Here is a 15,056-nt window from a genome sequence, read left to right as displayed (position 1 = left end):
GCCTGGGAGATTAAGCCTGTTTCCAGAGAGTGGAAGATGCAAGCTGTGTAAGTCCCAAAAGTATGAGAACTTGATTTAATAAACTTACTTTTCCAGACAGCCTAATTCTCAAAGGTGTAACGTTAACTCTAATGGGGATAGAATAACTCAGAGCATTACTAATGCAGTATATACTCCTGAGGGAATTCTGTGCCAAAAAATTAAATATTCTGCGCCAAAAAGTATGCGCACAATATTTTAAAATTCTGCAAATTTTATTTGTCAATAAATAAATGTGGCTCCAGCGTGGCAGTGGGGACCACAGGCCACTGGCTTCATTGAGGTGGGAGATCACTCTGAAACCCCCACCTCCCCTAGTACAGGGACTCGGCAGTGAGGCTGCATCTGCCCCTGACACAGTGCAAGGGCTGGGCCTGCCCCAGAAACACCCTAGGGCCCTGTCCCTCTGCGCCAGGCATACCAGGTGTGGGTGGGCAGGCTTATCCTAGCAGGATTCAAGTGTGTAGGGGATCCAGATGTGGGGTGAGAGGTTTCTGTGTGGGGCAATCTGGGTGCGGGTTGCTTATTGGGAGATCTGGATGCACAGGGGCTTATTGAGGGATTCCAAGTGCAGGGGCAATGGGACTCTGCAGGAGATCCAGGTGATGGTGGTTGGGGCTCAGCAGGGAGGTGTGGGGAGATTGAGCTTGGCAGGGGGGTCTGGATATGGGGGGCTCAGTGGAGGGGATCTGGGTGCTGGGGGAATGGGGCTTGATGGGGTGAGGGTCCCAGAGCAGCGGGTTGGGCTTAGTGGGGGCGGAGGTAGAGGGGGGCTCGGCGGAAGGTCCAGGTGTAGGGAGGTAGGACGTATCAGGGTGAGGGTTCGATGGGCTTGTTTCCGTTTCCCACATTTCCCCTATCCCCTTTTCTTCCCCAGTTAAGCTTTAGGGAGCCACCTGACACAGTCAGTTACTCTCAGGTGGACCTTCAGAATGCACACTGGGCCCTGATTCTCCTTAAAGGAGCCAGTCACCCTGTGAGAACAAGTAACTGTCCATCTGGCTTTATCTAGTTAATTTTCATATCTGTAGAAAAATAGTGAATGTGGATTATTTTTCTCTGCATCAGATTAATCAATTAACTCAAATGGTTTCCTGAATGTGCAAGTCCCATTCCCTGCCCCCCAGAGCTTTCAAAATCTATCCCTGCCTGCCTGCTTTTCCCATGTTTCTTCCCTTACCCTTTGTGAAGCTTTTATATCATGCAATGGAAGACTGTTTAGTCTGCTACAGTGGGTATCAAGAAGCTGAAATTACCAAACTGGGCCTTGCTATGTGGCAAACATAGACCATACATATGGGGGCATGGTATCATGGAGTGCTTTCTTGTTCTGCATTTGGACAAGAGGTTTGAGAGTTCTCATAAAATATGAGCGGCAATACCCAGTCAGAATGCCATGAATTTCAGATGCAGTTTTTGCAGCAACTCAGAATCACCCAATCTTATCTACTTTACTAGCAGCATGGAGTATTTGTGGATTTAATGTTGGCATTGAGAAAAGAGGCCCTGTGAAAGTTATGTAAATATTTATTTTTCCATAAACTATTAATCTAGTATGTCTTTAGATAACTTTTAAAAGCATACTGTTTACTCAGCAGATTGTAATAGATTATGCAACTCTTCTCCTACTCTTTGGAGAAGTTTGATTTCTAGCATATATTCTAGCAGGATGTTTGGCAAAACCCACTTCCCTAAAATTGCCGTTACGCTGATCTATCACATGATTTTAGCCTGTACATACTCCTTTTATGTTTTTAAGAGTGGTTATGTCTGGTTGCTATAGCATCTGCTGTGATCCAGGAACCTCTTAATGCCACCCGGCAAGGGAATATAGAGGGGAACAGGTATCTCCTGATTCTGGTATATACATTCTGGTTCACCAAACAATATCATGTGAGGTCTCAAATAAAAGCCGGAGTCACACTGGCTATTAATATCATCATGAAATATATGTACAGATACTTTTGCATGTAATACTGAAAATATATTCTTACAGTCTGAATCAAGGTGTCAGTCACCAGCAGAGGTAAAAAAACGTGTTTCTTGTCAGACAAGAGATGTTAATTCATCTGTCTCTCTATTAGCTTACAATGATTAGCTTACATACTAACACAGTGGATGCCCTTTTACATACAGAGTCAAATGCTAACCAAGAGACGTGAAATCAACAGGAAATAGCACACAGGAAAAAACAAACTACAGGGGGTTATCCTGTCTAAGAGTAAAGACAATGAACTTTGGGGTTCTATCTAAGGGGCAAACAGACACCCCTTTATCCTGTACTTAGGAAGTAAACTAACATCCCATTTACACTGATGAAAACAGGACCGTAGGCAGACTTGGTTGAAAACTCTGCAGAGGTGAGTCTTCGAGTGAGATAAACTTCTTTGGACAGGAGGTTAACCTGTTAGTTAAGTTTAGTCTCTAGAAAGTGTATTATGATTTTGATTCATATATAACCATTTGTTTCCAGTATTTTTACTTACTGTCCCTTTAGTCTTAAATCTTTGATAATAAATGTATTCTTGTTTTCACTGTAAACATTTATAAGAGCTGAGATGTTAAGCATAGTATTGATCCTGAGTTGAATCTTACAAGCTTACAAATTCAGTAAAGACAAGTGCAAAGTACTCATTTAGGAAGGAAAAATCAAATGTGCAACTACAAAATGAGTAACAACTGGCCAGGGTCTGGGGATTATAGTAGATCACAAACTGAATATGAGCCAACAGTATGATGCAATTGCAAAAAAAGGTAAATATTCTGGGATATACTAACAGGTGTGTCAGATGTGTGTAAGACAGGTGTGTAAGACATGGGAGATAATTGTTCTACTCTACTCACCTTGGCACTGGGCTGTGGCATCTCAGCTGGAGTATTTTGTTTAGTTTTGGGCACCACACTTTACGAAAGATGTGGACAAATTGGAGAGAGAGACTAGAGGAGAGCAACAAAAATATGAGATTTAGAAAACCTGACCTATGAGGAGAGGTTGAAAGAACTGGTTATACTTAGTCTAGAGAAGAAAAGGCTATGGGGCGACGTAACAGATTTCAAATATGTAAACAGTTGTTATAAACAGGATGGTTGTCAATTGTTTTCCATGTTCACTGAGGGTAGGACACAAAGTAATCGGCTAAGTTCGCAGCAAGAGAAATTCAGGTGAGATATTAGGAATAATTTTCTAATTGTAAGGATAGTTAAGTACTGGAATAGGATGCCAAGGGAGGTTTGTAGAGTCCCTGTCACTGGAAGTTTTTAAGAACAGGTTGGACAAACGCTTGTCAGGGATGGTGTAAGTGTACTTGGTTCTGCTTCAGCTCTGGAGGAAATGGACTCGATAACCTCTTGAGAACCCTTGCAGCCCTACATTTCTATGACTTATAGAAATTGCATTTTGCTTTGTACTGTACATTTTATTTTGTTGATTATTTAAAATTAAGTCAGTATGGAGCTGTTAAAATTACAGATTATAATAAACCATAACTTTAAATCAGAACTATTGCAAAGTTTGGACAGTTAATATTTACATCATGGATCTGAAACCACTCCAACTGCTTAGATTTCATGTTGCATCTAAAACTGGAAGGGTCTATTTTTCCAGTTCAGATTTCAGTCGGACCAAAAACTTGTGATTTTTAATCTTTAACACGGTTGAAATCTCACATCATCAGTCGACTACCTATACTTACAGCTAAAATCTTGTGAAAGCATCTTGAGATGAGCATGATTTGGATCAGACTCCAAAGAGTGAGCATAACATACAGTAGTATGGAAGGGGTATAAGAGGACAGGAGCTACATCAGTAAGATCTCACAGTTGATGGATGAACAGGTAATGATTTTACTATTTGTATTACCTAGCTCGAGGAGGCCTGGTTCTGGACCAGGACCCCATTGTGCCAGGTGCTGTAGAAACATGGAACAAAAAGAGGTTCCCTGCCCCAGACAACTTTATATTAACTGTTAAAATGACACAGAAGATCAAACTAGTAACTATCTTGAGTATTCAGAAACAAACTTAAAAAGAAAAGTCATATGCATTTGTCTGAATTTTAAAAGCTACTTCTTTCTTCATGCTCCTATCTAGATATTGCTTCTTTGGGCTATTTTTTTCTTATGAACATAAAACACAAACTTACTGGTTAACACTGTCTTAACACCTTTTATTTTTTTTTCTCACTAGAAAGAAGAGTATAAATGCAAAAAAGTGAACCATTTTCTGGACTGACCACAATATATTGGTATTTGTACAAAGTATTTAGAAACTTGTACTTGTCAACTTGCCAAACTGGTTTTTGCTGCACATCTGACAGGATGAACAAGCCAAAAAGAGGCTTTTTGTTGTATTGGAACAATAGCAACTGCTGCCTGGTTTAAAGTAAACTTAAGACTGCATGCATTTGCCTGACGAAATGAAAGAAGTGGCATTCTGGTCACCCAAAGAGGTGGCAAATTGGCTGATGGAGAATGCTGTGCCAGAATACTGTGAACCATTGGAATTTTACACTGGGCAGGATTTGATCAATCTAACTAAGGAGGATTTTAAGAAGCCACCTTTGTCACGTGTGTCTTCTGACAGTGGGCAGAGGTTGTTGTACATGATAGAAACTTTAAAAATGGAGCACCACATTGAGGCGCACAAAAATGGGCATGCCAATGGGCACCTCAGCATCAGTACAGATGTCACCACGAGTGAAAATGATTTCAGCACTAAAATCAAATTGAATGGGATGCCAAATGGATATAGGAAGGAGATGATAAAGATCCCCATGCCAGAGCCAGAGCGTTCCCAGTATCCTATGGAGTGGGGGAAGACTTTACTGGCTTTTCTTTATGCACTTTTCTGTTTCATCTTTACCACAGTGACAATCTCAGTCGTTCATGAACGAGTGCCTCCCAAGGAGGTGCAGCGTCCCCTACCAGATGCATTTTTTGACCGTTTTAACCGTGTACAATGGGCCTTTTCTATTTGTGAAATTAATGGCATGATCCTTGTAGGACTCTGGTTAATTCAGTGGCTGCTCTTAAAATACAAGTAAGTACCATTTTTTGCAGTGGTGGTGTTTGATATATTAATCACTTTTGGGAGAAGCAGGTATTTAAGGTATAAAACTGAAATCTTTGTAGTCTTTTTAAGTGTTTCATTTTCTTGGGGTGATGACTTTTTTAAAGTCAATGTACTCTTGGCAGACTCAGAAAAATCTAAATATTTATCACATAGTCTATATAGGTTTCTTTGGAGTGTACATTTTTTTTGTTCATAAAGTACAGAATGGAGCTAATCCTAAATACTGTGGTTAGCATAAATATGTGGGCTTGTCTTTACTTCAGAGTGAACTCAGGTGTTGCCCCAAATTCAGGTCCTGGCCACACACAAAAACCATTAAATTTTGAATGTGGTGGTGCTTTTAACTCAAACTAGGTCGCAGCTCGAATTAACACAGTTCAATAGCACAACTCCTTAGCTGCTCTCAGAATCACTCTGCATACCTCAAATGTTCAGTTTGTCAGTGTGCCCATTCACTTGAGTTAGGCCAGCTCAAGTGTAGATAACCAGACTTAATGCCATAGTGAAGACCTATGCTAAAAAGATTATATCACTCTTTTTTAAAAGTGCAAAAGAAGATAAACAAACAAATATAGTGAAAAACACACAAAAGGTACAAACTATATCATGTGAATAAAACCACATGAATAGTTCTGGGATTTCTGCATTTTAGCTAGCCATTTTAAGATATATGGATTTTGTCTTCCATGAGATGGGGCAGATAACGTCCACCTTAGACTACCAGTAGATAAACCAGTTTGGTAACTGATTAACATCAAATTTATCTCCTGTTAAGCTCTGTCAATGAAGCATTCAAAGCACTGACTTTTACCAGTATCAGGATTTTCATAGCTTGTCACTTTTCAAAGAGCAAGAATAAGCATATTTGAGTTCCAGAAACCAACTATTAAACATCCAAAAAGCAGTCTAGATAATCAGCATTGGACAGAATTGAACACTAATGACATCAGTGGATGCTCACAGAGTATGGCCACTAGCAAAGTGACGTGTTCAAGCGTGTCATTGAAAGGAACGGAATGCTACATAAACCTTCATGGCCTTTGACTACAGAGTGTATCAGAATTGTCTACATGGGCTTGGCAGAAAAGCCTGAGGGTGAAAATTGCATGAAACTTTCATATAATTTGCTTAATAAATCAAAGTGGGTTCCCACAATTTCCCTTTCAAAAAAAAAAAGTCCAAAAATTGCCCTATCACTGTATCAGTTATATCCCCGGCATTCCATGCATCCTACCATCAGTTAATCAATATTCTCATCCATCCTGCTGCCCGCACATTTCTTCACTTTCCTCTTTTCATACAGGTTTCAGAGTAACAGCCGTGTTAGTCTGTATTCGCAAAAAGAAAAGGAGTACTTGTGGCACCTTAAAGACTAACCAATTTATTTGAGCATAAGCTTTCGTGAGCTACAGCTCACTTCATCGGATGAGCTGTAACTGTAGCTCACGAAAGCTTATGCTCAAATAAATTGGTTAGTCTCTAAGGTGCCACAAGTACTCCTTTTCATACAGTGAAGCAATTCTCCTTTATCCATCTACATTCTGTTCTGAAAAGGCTTCATACTCTGCCCAACTCCACGATATCTGAGCCCCCATAATTAATCCCCTTATTCCCTACAATCCATCAGTACTCTCTGCCTTTCCCACCTCTACAGTCCACATGTTCCCTCTACCCCTTCATCTTTTCTCCTAGAGTCTGGTGCCTGGCTTATTTTCTCAGCAGTAATTTTGTGTTGGCCATTTTTGTTTCTTCCTTCAGGCAAACTTAGAAGTATGGGGCTGAGGGAAATGGGCCAGTGACTGAAACTCTCTCTTCCCCAGCCAGCTGCTCAGCTCTCCCTCTCTCCAAGCTCCCTTCGTGTGTCTCATAGGAGGAAGTCCGAGAGCTGAGGCCCCAAAGGTGCGGGCCCAAATGTCTACACTGCAGTAAAAATCCCAAAGACTGAGCCCCACGAGCCCATGTCAGATGACCCAGGTTCTGAGGCTACAGGTTTTTTATCAGAGTGTTGGCATACACCGAAAGTCTTACATGTGAGGCAAGTTGAAAATTAGGACTGTTCAGTTAAGAGGAGATGAGCAAGTAGACACGATATGAATATTTAATAGTGAGTGGAGGGGTACATTATTCTCATAATACATGAACAAGGAAACATCCAATGAAACTGAAAGGCAATCAATTTAAAACTGATTCAAATAAATATTTTTAATACATTGTGAATATTTGCATGTGGAACTCGGTGCCCCAAGATATGATTGAGACCAAGATGTCTGCAAAATTCAAAAAAGCATTATACATTTCTACATAAAATGAGAATATCTGCAGTTATGACAGATAGGTTAAAAAATAACAGATATGAACTTCTGACAGATATGAAATAACAGACATGGACCACTAACATGGTGAAGAAGAAGCTTTATCTTTGGACAGATTATTCCATAGTTGTCCATTGCAGAGTTTCTTGAAGCTTCCTGTGAAACATCTGGGTACTGACCACTGGCAGAGACAGGAAAACGGACTTGGTGGGCAATAACTCCGATTTGCTAGGGAATTTCCGGTGTTCCTGTTAAGAGTACAATTCCAGGAAAGTTTACACGGATTAATCTGAGCAACTCCAATTTAAAGAAACACTATCAAATTTGAATTTGTATACTATTTTTTAAATCAAACTTCTGATAGAGTACGATTTCAATGGTAAAATCTCTTTTTTAAAAATTCTGTTTAAATAATTGTGTAATTTTCCAGCTTTTCTGCAGACATATATAAAGGTCTTTCCAACACTAAAGGGTGGGTGGGCATGAGAACGACTTCCAGATGTTCTCAAGCGTTACACTGAACAAAATATGGATGCTTGGAAAATTCAATGCAATAAAATTTTACTCAGCCACTAGCATGGGAGGCATTTTCTCCACCCATTCCTCTGTTTTGCTATTCTGCTCTTTGGTGTCGGTGCCATTTCTATGAATAGTGAATTATTTCAATTGGAATCAAAACTATATTCAGACTTCCAGCTCTTGAAGCAATGCACAATTTTAAAGAGTACAATCATCCAAAAGGCTCTTTTGCTATCTTCTTCAAGAAAATGAATTAGAGCTGTTAACTAGCAGAATAGACTTCAACTTCTTTTCAGGAGGATCTACTATTTTTAAAAATATTCTCCAAAATACTGTGAATCCCTTCATCTAATGCCAAATTTCCAAGATGCTCATGCAGGTGGTGCACAAGTACCTGCTTCATATATGCAGACTACATTTATGTATGCTACATGTTGAACAGAATAAAATACGATCAGGAGTTGCCCTTCTAGTGAGAGAAGTGGGCTATGGACTGTTTTATAGCTTGTTTATATATTTACAAAAGACATTGTCAAGAATAGGTCTCAATTCTGCTTTTGAGTGGCTCCATGGAGTCTCTCTTGTCATTGTTTTCTTTTTATAGGTCTTAAAGTGATTGTGCCAGTCTCATTCGTGTTTCTTTTTTTTGAAAGGGTGGGGGAGAAGGAGCTATGGTACAAAATGTGGGTACAAATCAGTATGAGTATCAACTGCCCCAAAGCCCCTATCAGCTAGCTAGCCTAAGGAGGAGAGAGAACTTTACATTTGAGACCTTCCAACCTCCCACATCCTCCCTGGTGTCCAGGAACAATTCCCATTTTCTGGTTGTCTCCTGTGGCCTTACAGATCAAAAGTTTCTACACTTCCAGAAAATGAAAGGATGAATTTTCCTTGTATTGCCTTCCTAGATGTTACTTTCTTTCCACGCATATTTGTGATGACTCACAAGTCAACCAGTGCCTTGCCACCCCCAGTCATTGCCTGGGATGGTAATGTGTCGGGTAATTATACTTGATCTGTTGCCAAGTTGTTTGCAGTTTAAACCTACTCTTGCTGAACAGCTACCATGCCCAGCATGGACATGACATGAAGTTGAAAATGTGGGTGATGAGAGGTGTATAGATGCTATCATTTGATGATTATTAATAGGTACATCTATGAAGGAAAATAAGGACACATGTTATGCTTATAAGAAGCACACAGGATCTTTTTCAGGGAAAAAGGTAATACGCCACATTTATTGAAAATACAACAGTTAGCATATGCATTCAGTTACACCACACACACATCCTGCAGATGGTCTTTATAGTTACCAGTCTGTCGTAGCTCGAGTCAATCTAATGGCCAATGGGTGCAGGAGTCAGGAGAAGAGCTGTTGGGGGGCAGGATGTGTGTGGGGGGTGCTGGAGTTAGGGCTGGGGTCGTGGGGGATGCAGGGGTCAGGGCAGGAGGCTGGGGTGGGTGAGGGGTCAGGGCAGAGGGCTGGGTATGTGTGAGGGGGGTGCAGGGGTCAGGGCAGGAGGCTGGGGTGGGTGAGGGGTCAGGGCAGAGGGCTGGGTGTGTGTGAGGGGGGTGCAGGGATCAGGGCAGAGGGGTGGGTGTGTGAGGGGGGTGCAAGGATCAGGGCAGAGGGCTGGGGGTGTGGGCTGGGGTCGTGGGGGTGCTCCCAGCCCCCTGCCCTGAGCAACTCACGGCGGGGGGCTGGAGGGGATATGCCCTGATTCCGTCCCCGTCCCTACCTCTTCTCCGCCTCCTCCCCGGAGCAGCCAGCACACTGTGGCTCCACTTCTTCCCCTCCCTCACAAGGGCCATCAGCTGTTCAGCAGCAGGGAGAGAGAGGAAGAGGGGCAGGAAGAGAGAGGAGGAGGGGCAGGAACCCAGCACGCTGGGGGAAGAGGCATGGGGGAGCTTGCCTACTCTGCAGCAGCAGTCGGCAGGACCAAGCTTCTTCACCCTGCCCTGGGGGAAGGGAGGCGGGGGCAGAGAAGAGCGAGCCGGGTCGGGCAGGATTTTTAATGGCACACTGCTGCCTGCCAGGGCCCCAGCCTGGGTTTGGCAGCAGGCTGAGCGGGGCTGGTGGCTGGGACTTGGCAGGCAGCAGCGTGCCATTAAAAATCAGCTCGCGTGCCGTCTTTGGCACACGTGCCATAGGTTGCCGACCCCTACACTATAATATACATTAGCCTCTTATCTTAAATAGTTACCCAGACACTTCAACTTAAACACATTGGATTATATAAAACAACAAAACAAGTTTATTAACTACAAAGAGAGAGATTTTAAGTGAGTACTAGTAATGAGGCATAACATTCAGAAATGTTTACAAGAAAAACAAAGATAAAACAGGTTTCAGAGTAGCAGCCGTGTTAGTCTGTATCCGCAAAAAGAACAGGAGTACTTGTGGCACCTTAGAGACTAACAAATTTATTTGAGCATAAGCTTTCATGAGCTACAGCTCACTTCATCGGATGCATTCAGTGGAAAATACAGTGGAGAGATTTATATACACCAGCCTGAAGCAGATGTGCAGGTGAACGAGCCTCTGATAGTGTGGCTGATGTGATTAGGCCCTATGATGGTGTCACTTGAATAGATATGTGGACAGAGATGGCAATGGCCTTTGTTGCAAGGATAGGTTCCTGGGTTAGTGTTTTTGTTGTGTGGTGTGTGGTTGCTGGTGAGTATTTGCTTCAGACTGGGGAGCCTAATCACATCAGCCACACTGTCAGAGGCTCGTTCACCTGCACATCTACCAATGTGATATATGCCATCATGTGCCAGCAATGCCCCTCTGCCATGTACATTTGCCAAACCGGACAGTCTCTACGTAAAAGAATAAATGGACACAAATCAGACGTCAAGAATTATAACATTCAAAAACCAGTCGGAGAACACTTCAATCTCTCTTGTCACTTGATTACAGACCTAAAAGTCGCACTATTACAAAAAAAAAACTTCAAAAACAGATTCCAACGAGAGACTGCTGAATTGGAATTAATTTGCGAACTGGACACCATTAACTTAGGTTTGAGTAAAGACTGGGAGTGGATGTGTCATTACACAAAGTAAAACTATTTCCCCATGCTTATTCTCCCCCCCCCCCCCCCCCAAACTGTTCCTCACACATTCTTGTCAACTGCTGGAAATGGCCCATCTTGATTATCACTACAAAAGGTTTTTTCTCTCCTGCTGGTAATAGCTCACCTTAACTGATCATTCTTGTTATAGTGTGTATAGTAACACCCATTGTTTCATGTTCTCTGTGTATATAAAATCTTCCTACTATATTTTCCACTGCATGCTTCCGATGAAGTGGGCTGTAGCCCACGAAAGCTTATGCTCAAATAAATTTGTTAGTCAATAAATTTGTAAGGTGCCACAAGTACTCCTGTTCTTTTTAAAGATAAAACAATTTCTAGTTCCTAACTTAACAAACCATATTAGATTCAAGCAAAATTTCTCACCACATGCTTCCAGCAAGATTACTGACCAAACTCTTTCCGGTCAGGAACCACCCCTCACCCCCACCCCAACCTCCCTGAGAGTCCAATCGCTATTTCCTTTGTTGTCTTAGGTGCATAGAATGTAATGGGCAGGGAGATGGGGTTGGGGGTGCCTTGGGGTGTTTGTGCTTCCCTTATATAGTTTCAGGCCCCCCTTTCTGAGAAACATTTTCAGCTGAGAACCAACAGATAAAGAGTCTGCGTGGAAGGATATTCTTGGCTGGCTTCTTTTCCCCCACCTGTTTGAGCTTCCTTTATTTCCCCTTCCAGCTTGATGACTCTGCTTAGTGCTTAAATGCAAATTAAGGCACACATACATTCCTTTGTTTAGGACAAACCTGTTTGCTCAGTTCTGCCAGGGTGAGGCTGTTGGGTTTGGATTGTGTTAATAACACCATACAGGGAAATCTTATAATTCCACATATAATGTTGCCACGCATAATTTATCAGGACAGTACTGACCACCAAATTATAAGTTTCTAATGATACCGCACAAGGCACATCTTGTACAAAGATTATTACAGTAGGGTGTAGGGTGTGAATACAGGGGTGTATTCTGTCACAGTATTAGCTTCTGATAGCACAGTACAGTTAAGTCTGGTTCAAAATAATTCCATGTGTTCTCACAGAACATTCAATGAAAATCTAGCGATGTGAGCATAGTAGTACTGATTTCTGAATCACTTTGACCTATAAGTGAAGACAACCCACACACACTCTATAATTTATTTTCTTTGAATACGTGTCAGTGTCAATTCTATCGTGCATATGCATGTGCACAAGATTAGGTTTTTTTTAAAAGAGCAGTGCCAGATACTGGGCCCATATCAACCCTTAGTGCTGCCCTTTGAGGAGGAAATGTATTCCTCCTCGCCATTGCTGATATATTCCTTCTTACCGGCTTAGAGCAGAGATTCCTCTTCTCGGGTATTGTAGAATGACCCCCAAGGAGGGTATTGGGAAGCCCCCAGTCAAAGCACCACCCCAGCTGGTGCAGGAGTGGCACTGGAGCGGCTTACCCCAACCTGCCCAGTACCTGTACAGTATGCCAACATGGCAACACTGGCCTTGCTGAGGATCATCCTCCCACATGTCATGAAGCATATCATCCTCTCCAAAGGAGATCATGCTCCTCAGTGACTTCACACCAGAACTGTATGTGGTTCCATAAGAATAAGAGGTGTGTGACACAGAGGCCCATTGCCAAAGGGACTTTTGTTCTTTACCAACAATTCTTTGCCAAACCCATCTTGCAGGATATTTATCCATAAGGGGTAACATGTAAGGTATCTGCATGAAGCACATAACTTCTCAAGACTCATAATTATTGTGAGATATGTGTTCAGGTAATATTTTAATGAATAATGTACCTATGTTGAAAGTATGCATTGTGTCCTTAGAGTAGTCACCGGGTAATATGTCTCCGGGATGGCCCATTCAAGGAGGTGGGAGTTGTCACCTGGATAGCCGATGATGTAATGCAAGGCTCTGTTGACTATTGAGTTGCTCCATCCCAAGGCTATCAAAGGAAAACTATCAGAGACTATTGCAAACAGACAAAACCACTTGGAAGTAAAAAAAAGAACCATTACAACAGATGGGGGTTCGCCCTGTCTATGAATAAAGATAAAAGACTATAGCACAGAATGGGAAGGTGCACTCTGAATCCATTCACAGAGAAAACATCTTGTGGCATGGAGGTGTTTTCCTGAAAGTTTGGTTCCTGATTCCTGTAAAGCCATCAGCTCTGCAACAGACTGATCTTGGGGTGGGGTGGGAGGGACCTACTTGATTAGGTAGGAAGGAGATGTTAGGGGGCTTATTCCTTCACCCACTTACTTCCCTGGTCCTTCTCGCATGAACAGAGAGCAACAATATCCGAAGTCCAAAGGTGCAAACAATTCGATGTTTATTGGGGTGAACCTCCAGCAAGCATGATTCCAGTTTCCTTCCTTAGTGTCCCCCTTCCCAGCTCTGACACCACAGAGCCTTACACCTGTGTCCCTGTTCCCATTCCTGCCCTTAGCCAAACATGATTCCAATTTCCCCACCCCCATTCCCTGTTCCCATTTCCCCCACGCACACCCACACACTTCCTGATTGACTGCAGACTATATAGTAAAACTTGAATTCTGCTTAGCTATACCTTAACCAATCATTTTACTGAAATTTAACTAACCAATCCTAACATATTGTAACATGATTATTTAACCAATTATATCCCACCACCTTAATTCGTTTACACCCAGCAAAATTAATTATACAGCAGACAGAAACAATCACAGAACCAGACAGAGATTATACAGACAAACAATAGGGAAACAGGGACTACAGTGATAGAACAACAAAGAAATGAGGATTTCACATCCCAGCTATTGATAAGTGAGTTCTTGCCAGACAGGATGCTATCAAACTAAATTTCCTTTTACATTTTCTAGGCACTTCCCTTTCTCTGGAGGTGGTAGGCATTATCAGGACAGGAGTGTATTCCTAATAGCCCAATAGCACCTTCTTTCAATGTGACTAGTTTGGAATGTGAGGAGGTGACCGGTCGCTTCCCAGCTTATGGCTGCCTCTGTTACTTAGCCAAAGATCTTAGCTGAAGCACAGGGCCTCAGACTGTCACAGTAAGAGAAGGACCTTACATGGGCAGGCAGTGATTTTAATTCATTCTTTTATACCTCTAACTAGCCAAGTGATAAGAATACACCTAAATTCTTAGAGTATAGGCCTTTACAGACAGGCCTGAATATCTATATCCTAACAGGTAACTATTGTTAAGTATAGTCTGTAGTTCACATTTTACTATTTTGTTTTGTATGAGGACGACACAAGATATCTCACTGTATACCTCTCCCACTGAACATCAAGGCCCACTCCATCACAGCTCAAACAACATCCTCTGCCTGCTTCCGTGACCTGCCAGGCACCAATGTGGAGTAACCCACTGACCTTTATCAAGCATTATGCATTGAACCTAATGGCTAGATCAGATGCCAAATTCAGGAGCGCAGGACTACAATCACTGTTCAACTCTTCCAGCTGACACTAGAGAGTGTCAGCTTAGAGAGACAAGGTGGATGAGGTAATATTTTTTATTGAACCAACTTCTGTTGGTAGGAGAGACACAAACTTTCAAGGAAGAGCTCTGTGTAGCTCTAAGGCTTGTCTCTCCTACCAACAGAAGTTGGTCCAGTAAAAGATATTACCTCACCCTCTGTAATATCCTTGGGCCGACATGGCTACAATACTGCATATAGCTGACACTCCTCATTCTCACTATCCTAAGGGGATACTGCTTGCCAGTCACCAACAGTGGGATCCATAGACACGGACTCAAGAGAGTAGTTACGTTTGCTATAGTAACTGTGGTTCTTCAAGCTGTTGTACATCTCCACATTCCATTTCCACTTTCAGAGTCTTTAGCTATCACAGCTTTTGAATGGTGAGGGAACTGAGGCAGGGTCATAGCCTCTCTGCCCTTTTGACCTCACAGAGGAGCACAAGGAAGGAGGCACATTGATTTAAAAAAATCTGATTTTGTGTGCATGAGGCTCATGTGCATCTATAGCGTGGGTTGCACACTGACTGCAACATCTTGATGAACCACAGT

At 42.2% G+C, this 15,056-nt stretch overlaps 1 protein-coding gene and 1 long non-coding RNA gene across 26 annotated transcripts in view; both read left to right on the top strand.

The window, feature by feature from the left end:
- Positions 1–15,056, top strand: part of SGMS1 (sphingomyelin synthase 1) — a 209,827-nt gene that overhangs the window by 169,256 nt on the left and 25,515 nt on the right. For 15 of the 25 annotated variants that reach the window (XM_037904997.2, XM_037905005.2, XM_037904999.2 and 12 more), the window contains one exon: positions 4,225–5,076. In XM_037904997.2, the coding sequence (XP_037760925.1) occupies positions 4,436–5,076 (641 nt within the window). In that variant the 5' untranslated portion in view covers positions 4,225–4,435. Of the gene's footprint in view, positions 1–1,822; positions 1,900–2,175; positions 2,400–3,733; positions 3,874–4,224; positions 5,077–15,056 lie in introns of all 25 variants that reach the window. The other 10 variants (XM_043550339.1, XM_037905003.2, XM_043550337.1 and 7 more) reach the window with 4 other exon arrangements.
- On the top strand, positions 5,083–8,567 carry LOC122466472. The gene is made up of 2 exons (XR_006291988.1): positions 5,083–6,412; positions 6,621–8,567. It is a non-coding gene; the product is annotated as an uncharacterized LOC122466472 (long non-coding RNA).

Source organism: Chelonia mydas, chromosome 7 (assembly GCF_015237465.2).
Source record: "Chelonia mydas isolate rCheMyd1 chromosome 7, rCheMyd1.pri.v2, whole genome shotgun sequence".
In the NCBI taxonomy this organism is placed as follows: domain Eukaryota; kingdom Metazoa; phylum Chordata; order Testudines; family Cheloniidae; genus Chelonia; species Chelonia mydas.
Note: the sequence above shows the minus strand (reverse complement) of the source record. Positions and strands in the feature narration are given on the sequence as shown.